General features: G+C 50.4%; 1 protein-coding gene across 4 annotated transcripts in view; it reads right to left on the bottom strand.

The window, feature by feature from the left end:
• Positions 1-1,004: 1,004 nt before the first annotated feature.
• TCF7L2 (transcription factor 7 like 2) overlaps positions 1,005-15,765 on the bottom strand; it is a 206,921-nt gene continuing 192,160 nt past the window's right edge. For 2 of the 4 annotated variants that reach the window (XM_045291388.1, XM_045291387.1), the window contains exons 10-13: positions 10,041-10,089; positions 9,399-9,449; positions 7,980-8,052; positions 1,005-2,167 (exon numbers count right to left, since the gene is read on the bottom strand). In XM_045291388.1, coding sequence (XP_045147323.1) covers positions 1,747-2,167; positions 7,980-8,052; positions 9,399-9,449; positions 10,041-10,089 — 594 coding nt within the window. In that variant the 3' untranslated portion in view covers positions 1,005-1,746. Of the gene's footprint in view, positions 2,168-7,281; positions 7,356-7,979; positions 8,053-9,398; positions 9,450-10,040; positions 10,090-15,765 lie in introns of those variants that run through there. The other 2 variants (XM_045291389.1, XM_045291390.1) reach the window with 2 other exon arrangements.

Genomic DNA, 15,765 nt, shown 5'->3' on the forward strand with positions numbered 1-15,765 from the left:
GAACGGTAACATCACAACTGTTAGGAAACATTCAAAGTATTCACACAAAAAAAATGTTATAGTTAGCATCTTAATAAACCAGAGGGAAATCAGAGACAGTTTTACAATCGCTTCATGTCAACTACAATGGCACTGAATGAACAGGTCTCAGCTTTATACAGCATTTTGCAACATCAACATGCCTAGGATTTTTTTTTTGTCTTTTTTTGTCTTTTAAAGTACGCTCCCTACTTGTATGTAAAATGTGTACATAGAAGCGGCAGCTGGTTTTTCCTTTCAAACAGTAATCTAACGTACAGAATTTGGGCCCTAACGGGTTTTTACCTCTTCATTTAAAATGCTTTCCGGACAATCTGCTACCAAGCACATCTTGTTATAGGTGACATTAAAACTACATACAAATCTATCTATGTAACATCACAGCAAAACATGATGAACAAAAATTACAGCCTCAAAAAGGGGGAGAAAGCTAAAGTCACTGAGAATTTTGGCACATCAAAGTTTTTGCACACGGCCAGTCCATGTGTAATGGCGCAGGGCGTTGAACTGCAAGTTCGAAGGGGTGAGACGGGGACACCCTGGAGAGTCCCCACGGTTTCTCAGACAGCGTCGCTAAAATTCCCTCACTGATTTTTCAAGTCTTAATGATACGTAATGGCTTTTAAAGCAACTTGTATTAATGCTACTGATTCTTGAATGCAATTATCAATGTCCATTTGGTGGCATTCCGAGTTTCATACAGCCAAAAAAAAAAAGGAGGGGTAGGAGGGGAACAAAAATATATATACACATTTTATATATAAACTTAAAAACCTTGTACAAATGAGTCATTATATATAGGATGCTTACGCTAAGAGGGGGGGACTCTTTACAGTTTTAAGAAAAAGGAGAACATATATTTGAAAAGGGACAACATACAGTTACGACAAGCAATCCCTAAAGCAATAAATACTACTGATCGGTCCAACAAGGTTGTGATTCCATTCACTGCTGAGTAGCCCCCCCCCACCCCCCTGGAAAAGAACACCACCATGGAACAAGGTAATATTAACACATTTTTAACCCTTTGTTTCTGTACATTTAAACAATAACAAGTAACATCACAATAAAAGTTGTTTCACACAGGAGGAGAGAGAGAGAGAAAGAAAAAAGGAGGGGAAAAAACAAAAAAGTAATGGCACTGCATTCATCGTGCCCGTGTGGTTCAAAAAAACGAGGTTTACAATGATTGGTTCGCAAGCTCGTATTTAATACAAGTAAGACAGAAGTAGCCCCTGCTGGGGGGCTGCTTCCCAATTGCTTCTTCGTCTTTGTGGGTTGTTTTTTTTTTTTCTTTTTTCTTTTTTAACCAGTCTTTTTAAACTAAGCTATTAGAACTACATAACAGTTATGTATATATATTTATATATTTATATATATTTTTAAACGCTACAAAGACTTTAAACAGCGGTTGATAAAAATTTTGGTAGAATCATGAGGTGCTTCTCTCATCTACAATATTTAAAAGGAGCCGTTGAAATAAGGATGGGTCAAATATTGACCAATGAACTCGATAAACATCAACTCATGTAGCCACGTGGCATGAAAACCAAAGGGTATCCCCCCAAAAAAAGAAAAACAAAAACAAAACGACCACCCAACCAAACAAGGATCTTTCAGGGTGGGAGGGGGAAGAGAAGGGGGAAATCAAAGAGAAGGCCATCGGGACACGGGGACAAGCCAGCAGGATGGAGCACGGAGCCAAAGCTATTCTAGAGACTTGGTGACCAGGGAGAGCGGCTGGGGCTGGGTCCCGGCCAGCGCGCTGTGGGAATGTACCGAAGAAGTCGACGGCTGTGTGAGAGACGAGGGGACGCCGGCCGGCTGCAGCGAGGCGGGGGGCAGGTCCAGGGCCCCGTTGGGGCAAAGGGCTGGGGCCTTGCCGTGGGCGGCCTCGGCGAGCAGGAGGGTGGGCGGCGGAGGCATCATGGACAGGTGGGCCAGGGGGTCGGGCTTCAGGGACAGCGAGAGAGGCTGGGTCTGCTCAGTCTGCGCCTTGGCGTCGTGGGGAGGGGAGCCTAGCAGGTTGGGGGAGGGGGGAGGCGAGTCTAGTAAGCTTCCATCTGAAGAGGGTGAGCTGAGGCAGCCGCCTTCACCTTGTATGTAGCGAACGCACTTTTTTTTTCTCCTAGAAACAGGGGAAAAGAGGGGCGGGTGAATGCTGGGCAGAGACGCCAGGGGAGAGAGCCGGTGACTGCTCAGAGCCAGCGGCCACCACCTGGCAGGGGGGCCCCCAGGGAGGCGGCACACCGGGTGTCAGGCAAGCTTAAAGTCGCACCGGGGTGCTCGCTCAGCCGGACTGCTCTGGCCAGCCAGCCAAGAGTCCAGGACTGCCTCTGTCCTCCCACAGACCCACCTCGGTCCAGAGCTAAGTCACATGTGAGCCATGTGCCTACTTGCCAAGGAGTGGCCTTGTCCACACTGAAATTCGGGACAAAGCCAGTGGTTTCTCTTTTGGCTCAGAAATGGCAGCCCTGTCCAGCACAGTGTCCATCCCCCCTTTCCCACCACAGCCCTCCCCCCTGAGAGAGACATAGAGTGTGCGTATGGGTGTGTGTGTGCATGAGCCTGAGTGTATGTGAGCATGCAAGACAGAGAGCTCTGCCCCTAGGTACATCGGGCAGAGTTCTCAAAGTGCTGCTGTTGAGCCCACATGGCTGAAGGTAGCACTAATAAAAGGCTTCCCAGTTGTAACCCAGCACCACAGAGGCCACCTCCAGCCACTGCCACCACCCCCACCGCCACCGCCGCCACCGCCACCGCCACCACCACCTCCACCACCTCCACCACCGCCAGGCTGCCGGTGCCCGGAGAGCTCTGGGGTTGGTCTGTTAAGAACCACACCAAATCAAGAGAGGTCAGAATCAGGGGAGAGGAGCAGGGGTGGGGAGAAACAAAACCAAAAGGAAATAAACTTAAAAAACAAAAACCAAAAGCAACCGAATAAACAAAACAAAGTCACCAAAAAACGGGTCAAAGAGGATCAACGGAGGTAGGGGGAGAAGAAGAAAAACAGAAAACGATGCAAAGGAACAAGAATAACTGGTTGTATGGCCTGCAGGTTGTGGATTCAATTAAGATTTCGACTTGATTTTTTTTTATTTTGGGGGGTTCCCATCCCGCATCCCAGAGGGGAAAGCTTGGAAGGAGAGAAGGTGAGGCCGGGGATAGAGGGGTGGGGTCCTTGGTCCTTGGCAGGGCCTTGGACGTTGTCAGTTATGGCAAGGAGGGTGGAGATGGGGGGAAGGGGGGGATGGTAGTCCAAACCCATCAGAGGGGGTGATGACCAAGAGGACTCACCAGGTAACTGGAGCCTGGACCCTCCTTCTGGGCAGGGGGTGGGGGTGGGGTGGGAACCTTAATTTTTAAACTGCAGACTCAAGTGTTGCCCTGTACCTGAAACCGCCATCTCCCCTCTTCTGCCATCCTCTATGCAGAAGACAGAAGTAAGAATCTGAGAGCATCCTGCTGGCTTGCCATCCAAGAATGAGGTTGGGGCTATCCACTAGAGGTACCGTGCTACCACAGACCCCAGTTCGACAGGAAGCTATGGGCCAGGAAGGCAATCCTTGAGAGTGGCCCTACCGATGGCAGATACCGGGGACTTGTGGGTCTAAGGAGCCCTAATGCCGTCCCAACCACGGCTGGTAACACTCCGTCGAAAACCTAGAGCTTTCAGCCACTGCAAAGCCCCCACCAGCTTGCTTGGGGGAAGGGCCACAGCTGTTGGACAACATCCCTGGCCTCTGAAAGGACAGGGGCATTGAGTACCTCAGCGCTCTAGGCTCATGCTCCTTGCTGCGTGGTGGTGGCAGGGGGGTGGGGAGGGGCTCAGCAAGATGGCAGAGGGAGGGAAGAAGAGGAGGAGGTGGAAGGGCACATGCTCAGTCCTTCTCCCTCCCAGAGGCGGAGACCCCTCAGGCGAGGCCCTTGTGGCCCATGCATCTCCTCCAGGCCGGAAGGGACTTGGGGGCGGGGGGACAGTGCAATTTGGCGAGGTCCCTGTCTTTCCTTGGAGGATGAAGGAGGCTGTAGGGTTCTGTGCCCAGCCCAGAATCCCAGGGAAATTAAGCCTCTCTGAGTTTTGAACCACCCTATCCTGCAGATCAAGACATGCTTGGAGACTAAGCTGTCCATGCAATTTACAAAATGGGAGAAGCAAGGGGGTGGGGGTGTAAGCAAGGGGGTGTAAGCAAGGGGGTGGGGCACGGATAAAACAGGAGTCAGAAGGGAAAGAAAGGAGGGGTTGGGGTGGGATGGACACATCAGGGAGAGCAAGGGGGTGACACCAAGCAGCATTCCATGCTATATTAGGGCAGAGTGGAAGGATGGGGAGAGCAACTTGGTGGGCTCAAAACAGAATCTTGTTAAACTGTCCTCAAATGTCAAACAAAATTAGAAAACCCCGTGGCCGCAAGCTGGGAGCTCTGATTGTCTGGGAGCGGGCCTGGCACGCTCTGGGCCCTCCCGCCCTTCTTGTGCCATGGCAGTTTCCATGCCATGGGAATGCGTGGAGCGCGGGGAACACAGGCACGAAGACTGGGGGATACAATGACGGTTCTTCCAACGGGCAGCTGAGTAGAGGCAGTTGGCGCCCACACTCACTCTGGTCAGCCACAAAATGCCTCAGTGTTTGCTCTTTTTCTTGCTCCCGTTCTTTTGTGAAGTTTGTCCTACAGGTTTAGGGTTTAGCATCAGGCTAGGCCTGGCAGTCCAGGAGAGAAGGGGCGGGTAATCAGCTGTATCCACGCCAACCCATTAACTCCAACTTGGCTCTCTCTAGAGCCCGAGGGCTGGCCCTCTTCAGCACCGACCTACACAGAGCTTTGAACATGGCTGTGCTGCATTCATCGATGCCTGTGTCACTAAACCACGAGTCCTTCCTGAGCATCCTGTGCTGGAAGAACACCCTCAAAAGTGCACACAGCGGTGGCTGCTACTCAAGTCTACAAGTCACCCCAACTCCCTTTCTCAGGGGTCTCTGGACACTGGGGACATTCAACTGATGCTGATGCGTGTGGGGAGTGGCAAGGTCCTGGCAGCCTCCTGCCTTCACCCTCGGCCTCAAATCGGTACATTAGAAAAATCACGCTGTGAAATTCACGAAGCAGCAGTTACAAAGGCTGTTTTCTGTGTTATGTGGGCTGTGCCCAAGGGCTGTGTTTCGGTCAACCTTAGAAAACGCCACGCCTACTGCCATGGGTCGATTCCAACTCCAAGCGATCACCTAGATAGGGTTTCTGAGACTGTAATTCTCTAAGGATGCCAACAGCCTCATCTTTCTTCCACGGAGCAGCTGGTGGGTATGAACCACCAATCTTGCAGTTAGCAAGCAGCGATCAACGCTTACCCGGCTCCTTAATGTTAGAAAGGGCTCGAGGTCGAGTCTGACTTGTGGCAACGACTTCTGAACAGAACAGGGCTTTCTAACCCCGCCCCTTACGCCCACAATTAAAGTACACAGAAGAGGCTGCAGGCGCAGCTTGCAGTGCGAAGCACAGCCCCCTGCCCATGTATAACCCAGGAGAAGGCCCTCTACGGGGCCCTGCCTGGGACCACTCCTGGTGGCTGGGCATCTTCTCAACAACCCCTGACACAACAACATCACTGTCTGGCTAGGGTCAGGGGGCGTTCTGTCAACCTTGGCCAAGCATGCTGCTACTGAGTTGATTCACAGAGATCCTAGAGGACCCAAGCAGAACTGAACCATCGGGTTTTCAAGGCTGCCACATCTTTCTCGGGCGGAACGACGAAGGGTGGGTGGGTTTGAACTGTGGACCTATCGGTCTGCGTCCGAGCGCCTCACCAAAGCTTGCTTTTTCTGGGCTAGACATTAATCAACGCCCACCGCCTCTCATCGAAGTGATGATGAAGCGCCAGTACATTTTACTGCCAAGACCCCTGGACTGCACCAGAGAGCATTTGTCCCTTCCGCCAGCTCTGCGATCTCACAGCGTCACTGGCTGCTTCTGGGTAAATTCCTTTTCTGATGGGCGTTTGTCTAAGGCTCCATCCCTCTCCTCCTTGGTCCCCATGGGCAAAGGGTCCTCTATTGATAAGGGTCCCCTCAGTAATAAAGCCGCCTAGGTCCTCTGGCCCCTAAACATGGGGTCACTTGAGGCACGTCACCACTCTCTCGTACCAGCATCAGAGCAGGGGAAAGAGACACAGGAGACTTGTGGGCATGCGCGTGATGTGATGGACATCTGGTCTAGAGTCTAAACACGGAGTACATGGTAGAGGCATGGAGGAGTGGGAAACGTGACGAGGGAGGCACTACAAACAGGGAGGCATGTTTGGGGTGGGGTGGGGTGGGGGGTGTTTGAGATACCTACCATCATAATATTCCAAATTCAAAGACTGCTTGTATCAGAACAAAGAAACAACAAATTTAACCAAAGGTGGTCATTAAAAGAAAGGAAATGCGACAAGAACTAGTAGGCGCCCCTCCACCATGAAGGAAGTCCCTACAGTTCTGCCCTGAAATGACAAGCCTGCTGGCAGAACACGGCTCTTTAATTTGGACTCTTCTGGGCTTTCTCTGGTTCCTTTTGGTACCAAGACCGTATCCGTTTATAATACCCACAGACTTGTGAAAATTCTGCCAGCCGGGCAACACTGCTTGCAGCCCTTTTAGCTGGTGCATGCCGTTCAATGCCACGCTTCTTTTCAGCACTGTAAAACCATGTCAGCTAGCCAAGCTCCGCTGTGCACGGGACAGGTGGTTTTAAAACGCAAAACAAAACCAGAAACAAAACGACAACGAAAAACAGAACGGAACAAAACAAAAGAAGCCTGCCCCAGAATACGTCTCCGAGTGCTGAGACTCCAAGTCCGTGGGAGCCATCACTGCCAAGTTTTAGCCTGTTGCAGCCTTTGGGCGTGGTGGCCCTACCTGCTCAGGTTCCATGCCACCAAAATGGTCCTAAGGCCGGCCTTTCCCAACTAAAAGGGACATGCCTGCCCCTGTGGGGGAAGGTGTCTGGTCTCAAGTCTGCCACCAGGGACACGTAATTTGTTAAAGAGCAAGGGGTGCGGGGAGGGCGAGAGAGAGTGGGGAGCGGGCATGGCATAACATTAGCAGGGGCATTTGGGACGAGGAGGATTATTAGGCATTGATGTCAGGATGTCAGTGGGGAAGTAGAAGGGAAAGAGGTCAAAAGTAGATCGCCACACTAAAGGTACCAGAAGGACAGAAGCTGTGATTTTTCCTTTCCCCCAAGGCCTGACAGTGGTAATATACCTGCAGGGTTTGCACCATAAAGTCTGTCGGTCAAGCCCGAACAGTGCCCGACACTTCTTTGGAGTATTTGCATCTGTTAGCATAAGGTAAACACAAAAAAATACAACACAATGGTGGGTCGAGCTCAGGCGGCGTCATCTTAGCTACCAGCGGTTACCTCGGTGGCCTCTGGTTATCTTCCCTTACCAAGTACATGAAAGCAGAGGGCTGCTGCGAGTCCAAAGGAAAAATAAATAACAAAACAATAAAACACAAAAGGAAAACAACAACCAAAAAACAATGAAAAACAAATTTAAAAAAAAGAGAGAGAGAAAAATAGAGAGAGAAAGAGAGAGAAAGGGAGAGGGAGAGGTGACATTCTTTGCTTCTATACCTAGGCCAACACTGAGCCCCCCCACCCAGGCTGTCCTGGGGCAGGGGCTTGGCAGGCAACATTTCCCTGGGAAGGGGTCCCCTGGGGCTTGCGGACCCGAGGAGGTACAGTGAGGCTGTTTTACAGTGGCATTTTGGCTAGCAGCAGCGGGGAGGGCAAGCACATCCCTCAGAGCCCAGCACGCTCGGCAGTGAGTGCCCCTCTCCCTCGGGACTCCTACGATCCACACACAGCTACAAAGCAACAGGACAGAGAAGGGGTGGGGAAAGGACCCAATAAACCAGCTGCAAACCAGCACAGCGAATCTGGGAAATCTATACACACCTGCAAGGGCCGCACCAGTTATTCTGTTGATCAAGGCCAAAGCGCGCTCGGCATTTCTTAGGAGCGCTCAGGTCTGAATGAGTTCAAGAGAGAAGCCAGCAAAGGAAGAGGGAGTGGGAGAGAGAGAGGAGGAGGAGGAGGAGGAGGAGGAGGAGAGAGGGGGAGGGAGAGAGGGAGGGGAGGAGAGAGAGATACAAATAAGAAAAAAAATAAATAAATAAAAAAGGGAATAAATCAATGACCTGGTTACTAATGGCAAAATATTGACTTTCCATTAAAAAACAAAACCAAAAACGTTCTTTCATTAAAAAAAAAAAAAAAAAAGTAGAAAAATCACATTTCGTATCCAACTCGTGAAATTAGCTGTTGCAAATAAAGCTGCAGTATCCCTTCTACGAGGACTGTCTCTCAGATTCGGTTTGAGGCGATAAAGAGAAGTTCCGAAACCGAAGAACTAATTCTTAAGTCATCTTTTCCCTCTATTTTTTTTTTAAGAGTTTTGCTCTCCTTTTTTTTTTTTTTTTAAATTTTCCTCAAAATTGTATCTTTTTGTTTGGTTGGTTTTAAATTCTTAAAGAAGAAAATAAGGCAAAGGAGGGGATTAAGTTTGTAACATGCTCTTTTCTTCTCAGAGTGTAACAAGTTTAAAACGGAATAATTAAACAAAAACACAACTACAAATGAAACAAAATGAAATAAAACAGAAAGAAAGAAATAAAGAAAAGGGTTGTGGTGTTGGGATATTGCAGCTTTGGGGGCGTCCATCATTACATTCCCTATTTACTGATTCTCATTAATATTAAGAGAGGAATAGAGAAAGGTATAAAAAAGGCTGTGTGAATGAGCGGCTAAGGGTTAGTTGGAAGCTCATGGCAGCATTTACGGCAGCACAGTCAATAAAGTGCTAGTGGGTTGCAAGTTATAAGCAGAAAAGCAAAAGGAAGAAAACAAATGAAAAGTAAAAAAAAAAATTAAAGGCAAAGAAAGGAAAAAATAATCCATGCTTGCGTGAGAAAACTTAGTGGGAGTGATGGAAAATGCCATTAGATTAAGGAGGTTTTATTAATGAATTCCTTCCTTTTTTTTTTTTTTTTTTGGTAAACCAGTCTCTTTTAAAGAAATACTGCATATTCAATTTGCACAGTTAGTTTGAGTCTAAATCACTGTTGTGACTGCTTAAACAACTGTTATGGGAAAGATAAACAAACAAAAGTTAAATTTAAAAAACGAAAAACAAAAACAACAAGAAAAGCAACTGAAAAAAAATTCTACTGAAACATATGAAACCGGGTAGATGGTCATTTTATAGAGAATGTTCAGATGTTATACGTATTTTCAGCGTTAATAAAACGAGAATGGCAAGGAAAAATTAAAGAACACTTTATCAACTATTGTAATGACTCAAAATGACATGAGCACCTGTAATCGGAGGAAGCGAAAGGCAAGGATTTAGGAAACATTCGCTGTGTTCTGAAAAAAAAGAACAAATTATACAAAGCCTTCAAAATGGTTGGTTTGTGTTTGCTTGTAAAAACTTGGCCTTCTTTCTCCAAGGGACCGCTGAGATTGCCTATGCAGTATTTCTAATTTCTCCTCAGAGAATGACAAACCTCCTTAATTTAAAATGGGTGCAATTTACCACTGTAAAGGCATGCATCAGAACATTCGACAACAGCCCAGTTAAGATCAAACACTCACACACTCCTCCCCGAGCCCCCTCCTCAGCCCACCTCCACACATACAACACAGTCAGCAGACTGACTATTCACCCGCCTAGGCAAGCCTCTGGCCCTCCAGGAGCGGGCTTTGCCGTAATTTAAAAACACATTCCACTAGGATTACAATGTGCTTTTCATGCAACAATGGATGTTACTAGCTTTAAAAGGGCAGTCACGAAGCAATTAATTAAAAGGCATAAACAAAGAGGCTGGCTAAGATGGGCTTCCCCCCACAACGTCCTGGCCTTGGATTCCCCCCCTACCCCCCCAGAGAGAAGCCTAACATAAAAGTGGTCCTTAGCTACTGCTCCCGTCTCCCCACAGATGGATGCTCCCAACGTACCATTGGTCTCTCCAGGCTGCTTGTCCCTTTTCCTCTTTTTCTTCTTCCCCTAGAAGGAACGGACGAAACACGGGGCATTATTTCAAGAAACAGCGAGGGGAGCAGGGGCCTGGGGTACACCTGGTAGAAGGCAGGAGGTGGAAGCGATTGCTGTCCCCTTCCAAATCCGTTCCTTTCAGAACTCCAGCCACCCTTCGGATTCAATGCTGCCGGACTGGATATCCACTCCGTTGGAGGAGAAGGGGACTGAGGTGGTAAAGGAAGGACCCACGTCCGCCCTGAACCTGCCTCCGAGCAGGTTATTTTGGAAATAAGTGAAGGAAGATTGGGGGAATGAGGGGTTGGAAGCAGCTCAAGAAGTCTGGATGGTGGTGCCTTGCCCTGCATGGATCTCACGGAGACCCATCATCGTTACTAAGGACAATTCAGTCAGAGTTTCGCGGAAAGCTAAAGCATGGCCCTCGGTGTTAAGGGGCTGCAAAGGAGAACGAGATGCCCACCAGAAAAGAGACCCGAAGCACCGCGGGCGGACTTCTCAAAAAGAGGGGGTAGCTCTCTCCACCCCAGAAGAGGAGGCCGGCACTCTGATAAATGGCCAAGGCGGCCAGTCGGTTAAAGCGCTGCCCTAAAGAGGTTGGCAGTTGGACCCACCCCGTGGTTCTGTGTAAGAAAGAGGCCGGAGATGTATGTCGAGGAGATGGCAGCCAGGAACTGATCTGCTTGAGCATGTGGGGGTCACTGGAAGGTCACCCACCATCATGTTCAAGGGCCCTGGCAGTGTCGTGGTTACACGCTGGGCTACTAACTGCAAGGTCGGCAGTTTGAAACCACCAGCTGCTCCTCGGAAGAAAGCCAGGGCTTTCTACCCATGAAGAGCGAGTTTCAGAAACTTACAGGGGGAAGTTCTGCCCCGTCCTTTGGGGTTGATCGGAGTCAACATCGACTCAATGGCAGTGAGTTTGGAGGGCATTTTGAAAACCATCACCCCCATAACGGCCAAACAGAAATCCTTGTACAAATACACCCCCAGAGTCCCAGCACCACCAAGTCCGCAGCGCGGCAAGTCTGACTCCTGTACCTCAGACTATTCTCCGAGGGGGCAATGTGCGTGTGCTGTCACTCTTGCAAGAGAGAACGTTTCTGTGGCCCTGACTGGAATTACGGGGTCCTGGTAGCACTGTTGAGTCAGTGCTGGGCTGCTAACTGTAAGGGGGGAGGTTTAAACCCATCAGCTGCTGTGCAGGAGAGAAAGGAGGCAGCCTGCTCCCCGAAAGACTTGCAAAGCCTTGGAAACCCTCTATTGGGTTGCTCTGAACCAGAATCTCCCCGGTGGCAGTGGTAGCACTTACGGAACACATAACGTCATTACTGAATTCTGCTTTTCCACAAACTTTATAAAGCCCGCCCCCTCATCCCCATCCCCACCCCACCCATACGTTAAAAAGTTCAGTGGCGAATCAAATGGAGAGAGTGCAATTTTTCTACTCACTTTTCAAAGGTCCTTTCATTTAAGCACACACAACAGCCCTACACACCAGGCATTGCCCCATTCTGGTTTTTCACAGGCATGGAGCTAGCATGGACTTGGGCAAGGCGGGTGCTTGTCACCGCTTCGCCACACTGCCTGCATGGTGGCTCATGTCTCACTGTGGGTGAAGGAAGGAGGGCGTTGTTCAGCTTCTGCAACCACACCCTCCTGCGGCAAGAGCCCTGACAACCTCAGCACCTGAGCATTAGCATCACCAACAAAAGGATGAGCTTCAGAGTGTCCTTTGTCTTTGGCTATCAAAAGACCAGGGACCTGGGGTCCCCCGGCATCAACTCTGGACGACAGAGGGACAGGGAGGGGACAAGGAGAACACTTGAGACTCACTTAGCATGGCGGCTCAGGGGTGGGAGTCTTGACCTCCACCCTCAGCCAGCGCAGTGCCCCTCTCATCCGCCAGCTGAGGCTCAGTGTTGCCAGGATGTGGCACAAGTTTCAGTGGGGCTTCCAGACGGAGATGAGCTTGGCAGCAAGGCCGGGCACCTCTCCTTTAGAATGCCGCCCACGACTGTGCACTGCAGCTCCATGGGGGCCAAGTCTGCAGCAGCTGGGGAGGAGGAGCGCCTCTGGGCACAGAAGCCATGGACCCTTAGCTCCATGGAAGGGCCCGGGAGCCAGGGACGTCCGAGAAAATGCCCTTCTCTTGGGGCACCAGGTCAGTGCCACACAGGGAGTTTATTCTGAGTTTCAGGTCAGTCCTGCTATTGGAATCATTTTTGATCCCTCAGTCTACAAAGGCTTTTTAAAAAGGAGGCAATGCCCACTGGGCTGAGGCACCCCATCTCTGTGCCTCGCCCACGCTAGAGCAACAAGTCACTGGCTGTCCTGGGACCAGGCTGCAGGGACTGTTCCATTGACTTCAGAGCCTCACTCCACCGGGTGGGATGGTTCCCATGTCCAGGGGTGTGTGCGCGTGCGCACACGCAAAAGGACAGCTCCCAGTCCTCTCTGGCACTGTGCTGGCCCGTTATCTATCTCTTACGGTACATGCAGGAAGGCGGTACATGTACATCTTCACTGAAAACCCCTCAGTGAAGATGTACAACTGAGAGGTTGGTGCTGGAGAGAATTCTCATGGAGACCACTGTTTCCCATAGTGGGCGATCCTGACCCTGGAAAGATCGGGGGGTGGGGGTGGGGGCTGAGCAGCAAAAGCTGATTCCCACACCTTACACTTGCAACAATGGGCTACAAGACAAAAGCTTTACATCACAAGAGCTGTGCTTTGGGAGATATATAGATCTCCTGCGCTTTGGATCAAAAGATTCCAGAGGACAAGGCTGTGTGTTCCTAGGAGAAAGAAAGGAAGACAGCCGGTCCACGCTTCCTGAAGAGGGCGAGGGGTCTCCGGAAGAGGATCCGTCCTCGGTCTTGTCAAAGGTAGCAAAAGGAACAGCGTATTGATGGAGGAAAGAGAACAGGAGAGGAGGAGACGGACTCAGATATACGAGTAAGCCCGGTTCTATATCCTTGACCGAATTTAGAAGAGCTGGAAAATCCATTCCTGCCCCCAAAACAGCGCCAGAGGATAGGTCTCGTCAGAGTATCAGAATGGTTTCCTTTTGTTGTAGAACGGGCCGACGGTGACCGTTTCTGCTGAATTTGGCAACAACACGGGGTCTTCACACTGGACCCCCTTTGGGGAGCAGTGCGAGCATCCCTGGAAGCACTGGATTCTAGTTTCCCTAAGGCAGCAATACAATGATGGTGTCATCACTACTAGACTGGAAAACTGGTGGCATTAAAGAAGTTCCCTCAGCAAGCTCTCTGTGGGAGAGCCTCTCAGAATTTATGGATCACCCCAGTCATTCCTAGAAAACTCCCAGGTCAAGGGAGTTAATGAGAAATGCCCACGAGCCCTACCACAGTCAAGTTCACGGGCGCTCCAAGGCTCCACTGTTCCTGGGACAGGGAAGACGAGGGGGAGAGAGGCAGGGGGAGGGAGAGACACCATGCCCACGTGCTCTTGCTCACGTGCCATGGCTCCTCAGAGAGGAATCTGGCCATTGCTTTTACAGGAGATAAAGGTCCCCCCACCCACCCTTTTGCCTTTTGGTTGTCCTAAACCCAGATCTACCTCTAAGCTTTCTCATCTCATCAAGCACGCCCGTGTCATACCAACCCATTTTCCCAACGTAGAACTCGGCTCACATCATTTCAACTGCCTTACGGGCTGTTTGAAATCAGAACGACCTGACACAAAGAGCCTCGGGCATTATTTGCTTGGAATGGCTCCCAGCACAGCATTCTTCTGGAGCAATCACAAAGTCAGCCTTGCACGCCTGTGAAGATTCTATCTCACGCTCAACTCCTTGCACCTTGCCCCACTGTGGAGGCTACACCCTAGGTGTGCTGGCGGTGTGCGCCCTGTGCGGCTGGACCTACTAAAGAGGTGAACCTTCTAGAGTGGCTTGGCTCCTCTCTGGGACACCATTCTAGATCATTCGCAGACTGGGTCGGTGGCAGGTAGAAGCTGGAGAGGACCGAAGCTGGACATGCGCAAACTAGCTGTCGGGCAATGGGATGGTTAGGTGTGCCTAGAACAGGGGGCTTGTTGACTGCTAGGAAGCACAGACCTACGCATCTCCTTTCAACGCCAGAACAGACACCTCCACTGCACACAGCTGGGAGTCAATGGAATGGGTCCCAGGCAGTTAAGACCTTTAAGTGTCCGTAGCCACCAAGGGCTCTCACCAGAGAAAATGTCCTCTTCATGAAATGCCATCACTGCTCCCCAGAGGGGTCCAGTCTAGAAACAAGCAGCTGAAGATGGTGGGAGCTAGAGGATGTGCAGGTGCGGTGATGAGGATGTGGGGGTCATGCCCATGTCCTCATCAGCTGTTCCCTGTGCTCACCTACACACCGCAGAACAGACTACCATGCATATGCTTCTGGCCAGAAGAATCCAATGGAAGGAGATTGGAACTAGCCTCTCAGAATCGGCAGAGGCAGCTTGAGCATCTGTGCAGGTGTTTCGTGACTTCCTGATGAACAGGAAGTTCTTGAAGAGGGAGACACAGGTGCTTGGTTTCCCTCTTGAGCCTCCGGAGTCCTTGCACAAGTTCGCCACCATTAATCGCCATTAATCAATTCGTAGGTCCCAGCCCATGTGCATGGAGAGCATCAGCACGGATGACGTCAAGAGGGGAGTCGGGTGGGACTGGCAGAGGTGTCACCCGGATGCACCATGACACCACCGGGGAGGGGAAGGTGGTCAGCAACCTTAAGACCAGTGTGTTCCTGAGTGGGTGAGTGGATGGTAAAACCACTTCTGAACACCCAACCCAACCCAACCCAACGTAACCCAACCCAATCCAATGCACTGCCATCAAGTTGATTCCAACTTATACAGGACAGAGTAGAACTGCCCCTCTGGGTTTCTGAGACGGTAAGGCTTTCCCGGAGCAGACAGCCTCATCTTTCACCCAAGGAACAGCTGGTGGGTTCAAACTCCTGGCCTTGCAATTGGCAGCCCAACGTGTCAACCTGCAGTGCAACCAAGGATCCTCTCTTAACACCCAGCGCCATGAAATAAATTATCAAGTAGCATAAGAAGCATTTTATCCATCTAGAAAGCAGAGAGCGTTTAGAACCAGAGAGGCTACTGGGCAAGATGCAGAGCAAGTGACCATAGTGGGATGTCAACAAAGTAGACACATGCTGCGGCCCACACAGAAAGCAAAAAATATATGCATCACTTAACACACCTATGTCCCAACCTGCCAGCCTGTCCTGCCAAGGGATAGCTTCCACTGGCTACTCTCAGGGAGATTCCCAGCAGGACCCTTTGCGAAGGACACAGGCTTCCCACTTCTACTGAAGCAGTGTCCAGTGGATCGAGTTTCACTCTTCCCTCTTAGAGATAAAGGCCCGGCTGGAAGCCCTCTGAGGAATCAAACCCTCCTGCTCCCTTCCTACCCACACTGGTCTTCCCTGCAAGGCCAACCCACACGGCAGGGGAGCTCTCGGGTAGGGCTAGGCTGGGGCTCATGAGCCCCACTGAGCAATTCGTGGAGGCAGGGTTCTCAAAGATATAGACAAGCACGTGTCCAACTGAACTGAATACACTGCCATCGAGGCGATTCTGCCTTACAGTAACCCTATAGGACGGGGCAGAACTGCGCCTGTGGGTTTCTCCTTACAGTAACCCTATAGGACGGGGCAGAACTGCTCCTGTGG

The sequence above is a fragment of the Echinops telfairi genome, unplaced genomic scaffold, assembly GCF_000313985.2.
Source record: "Echinops telfairi isolate 266 unplaced genomic scaffold, ASM31398v2 ScPeMD7_70;HRSCAF=299, whole genome shotgun sequence".
In the NCBI taxonomy this organism is placed as follows: Eukaryota; Metazoa; Chordata; class Mammalia; order Afrosoricida; family Tenrecidae; genus Echinops; species Echinops telfairi.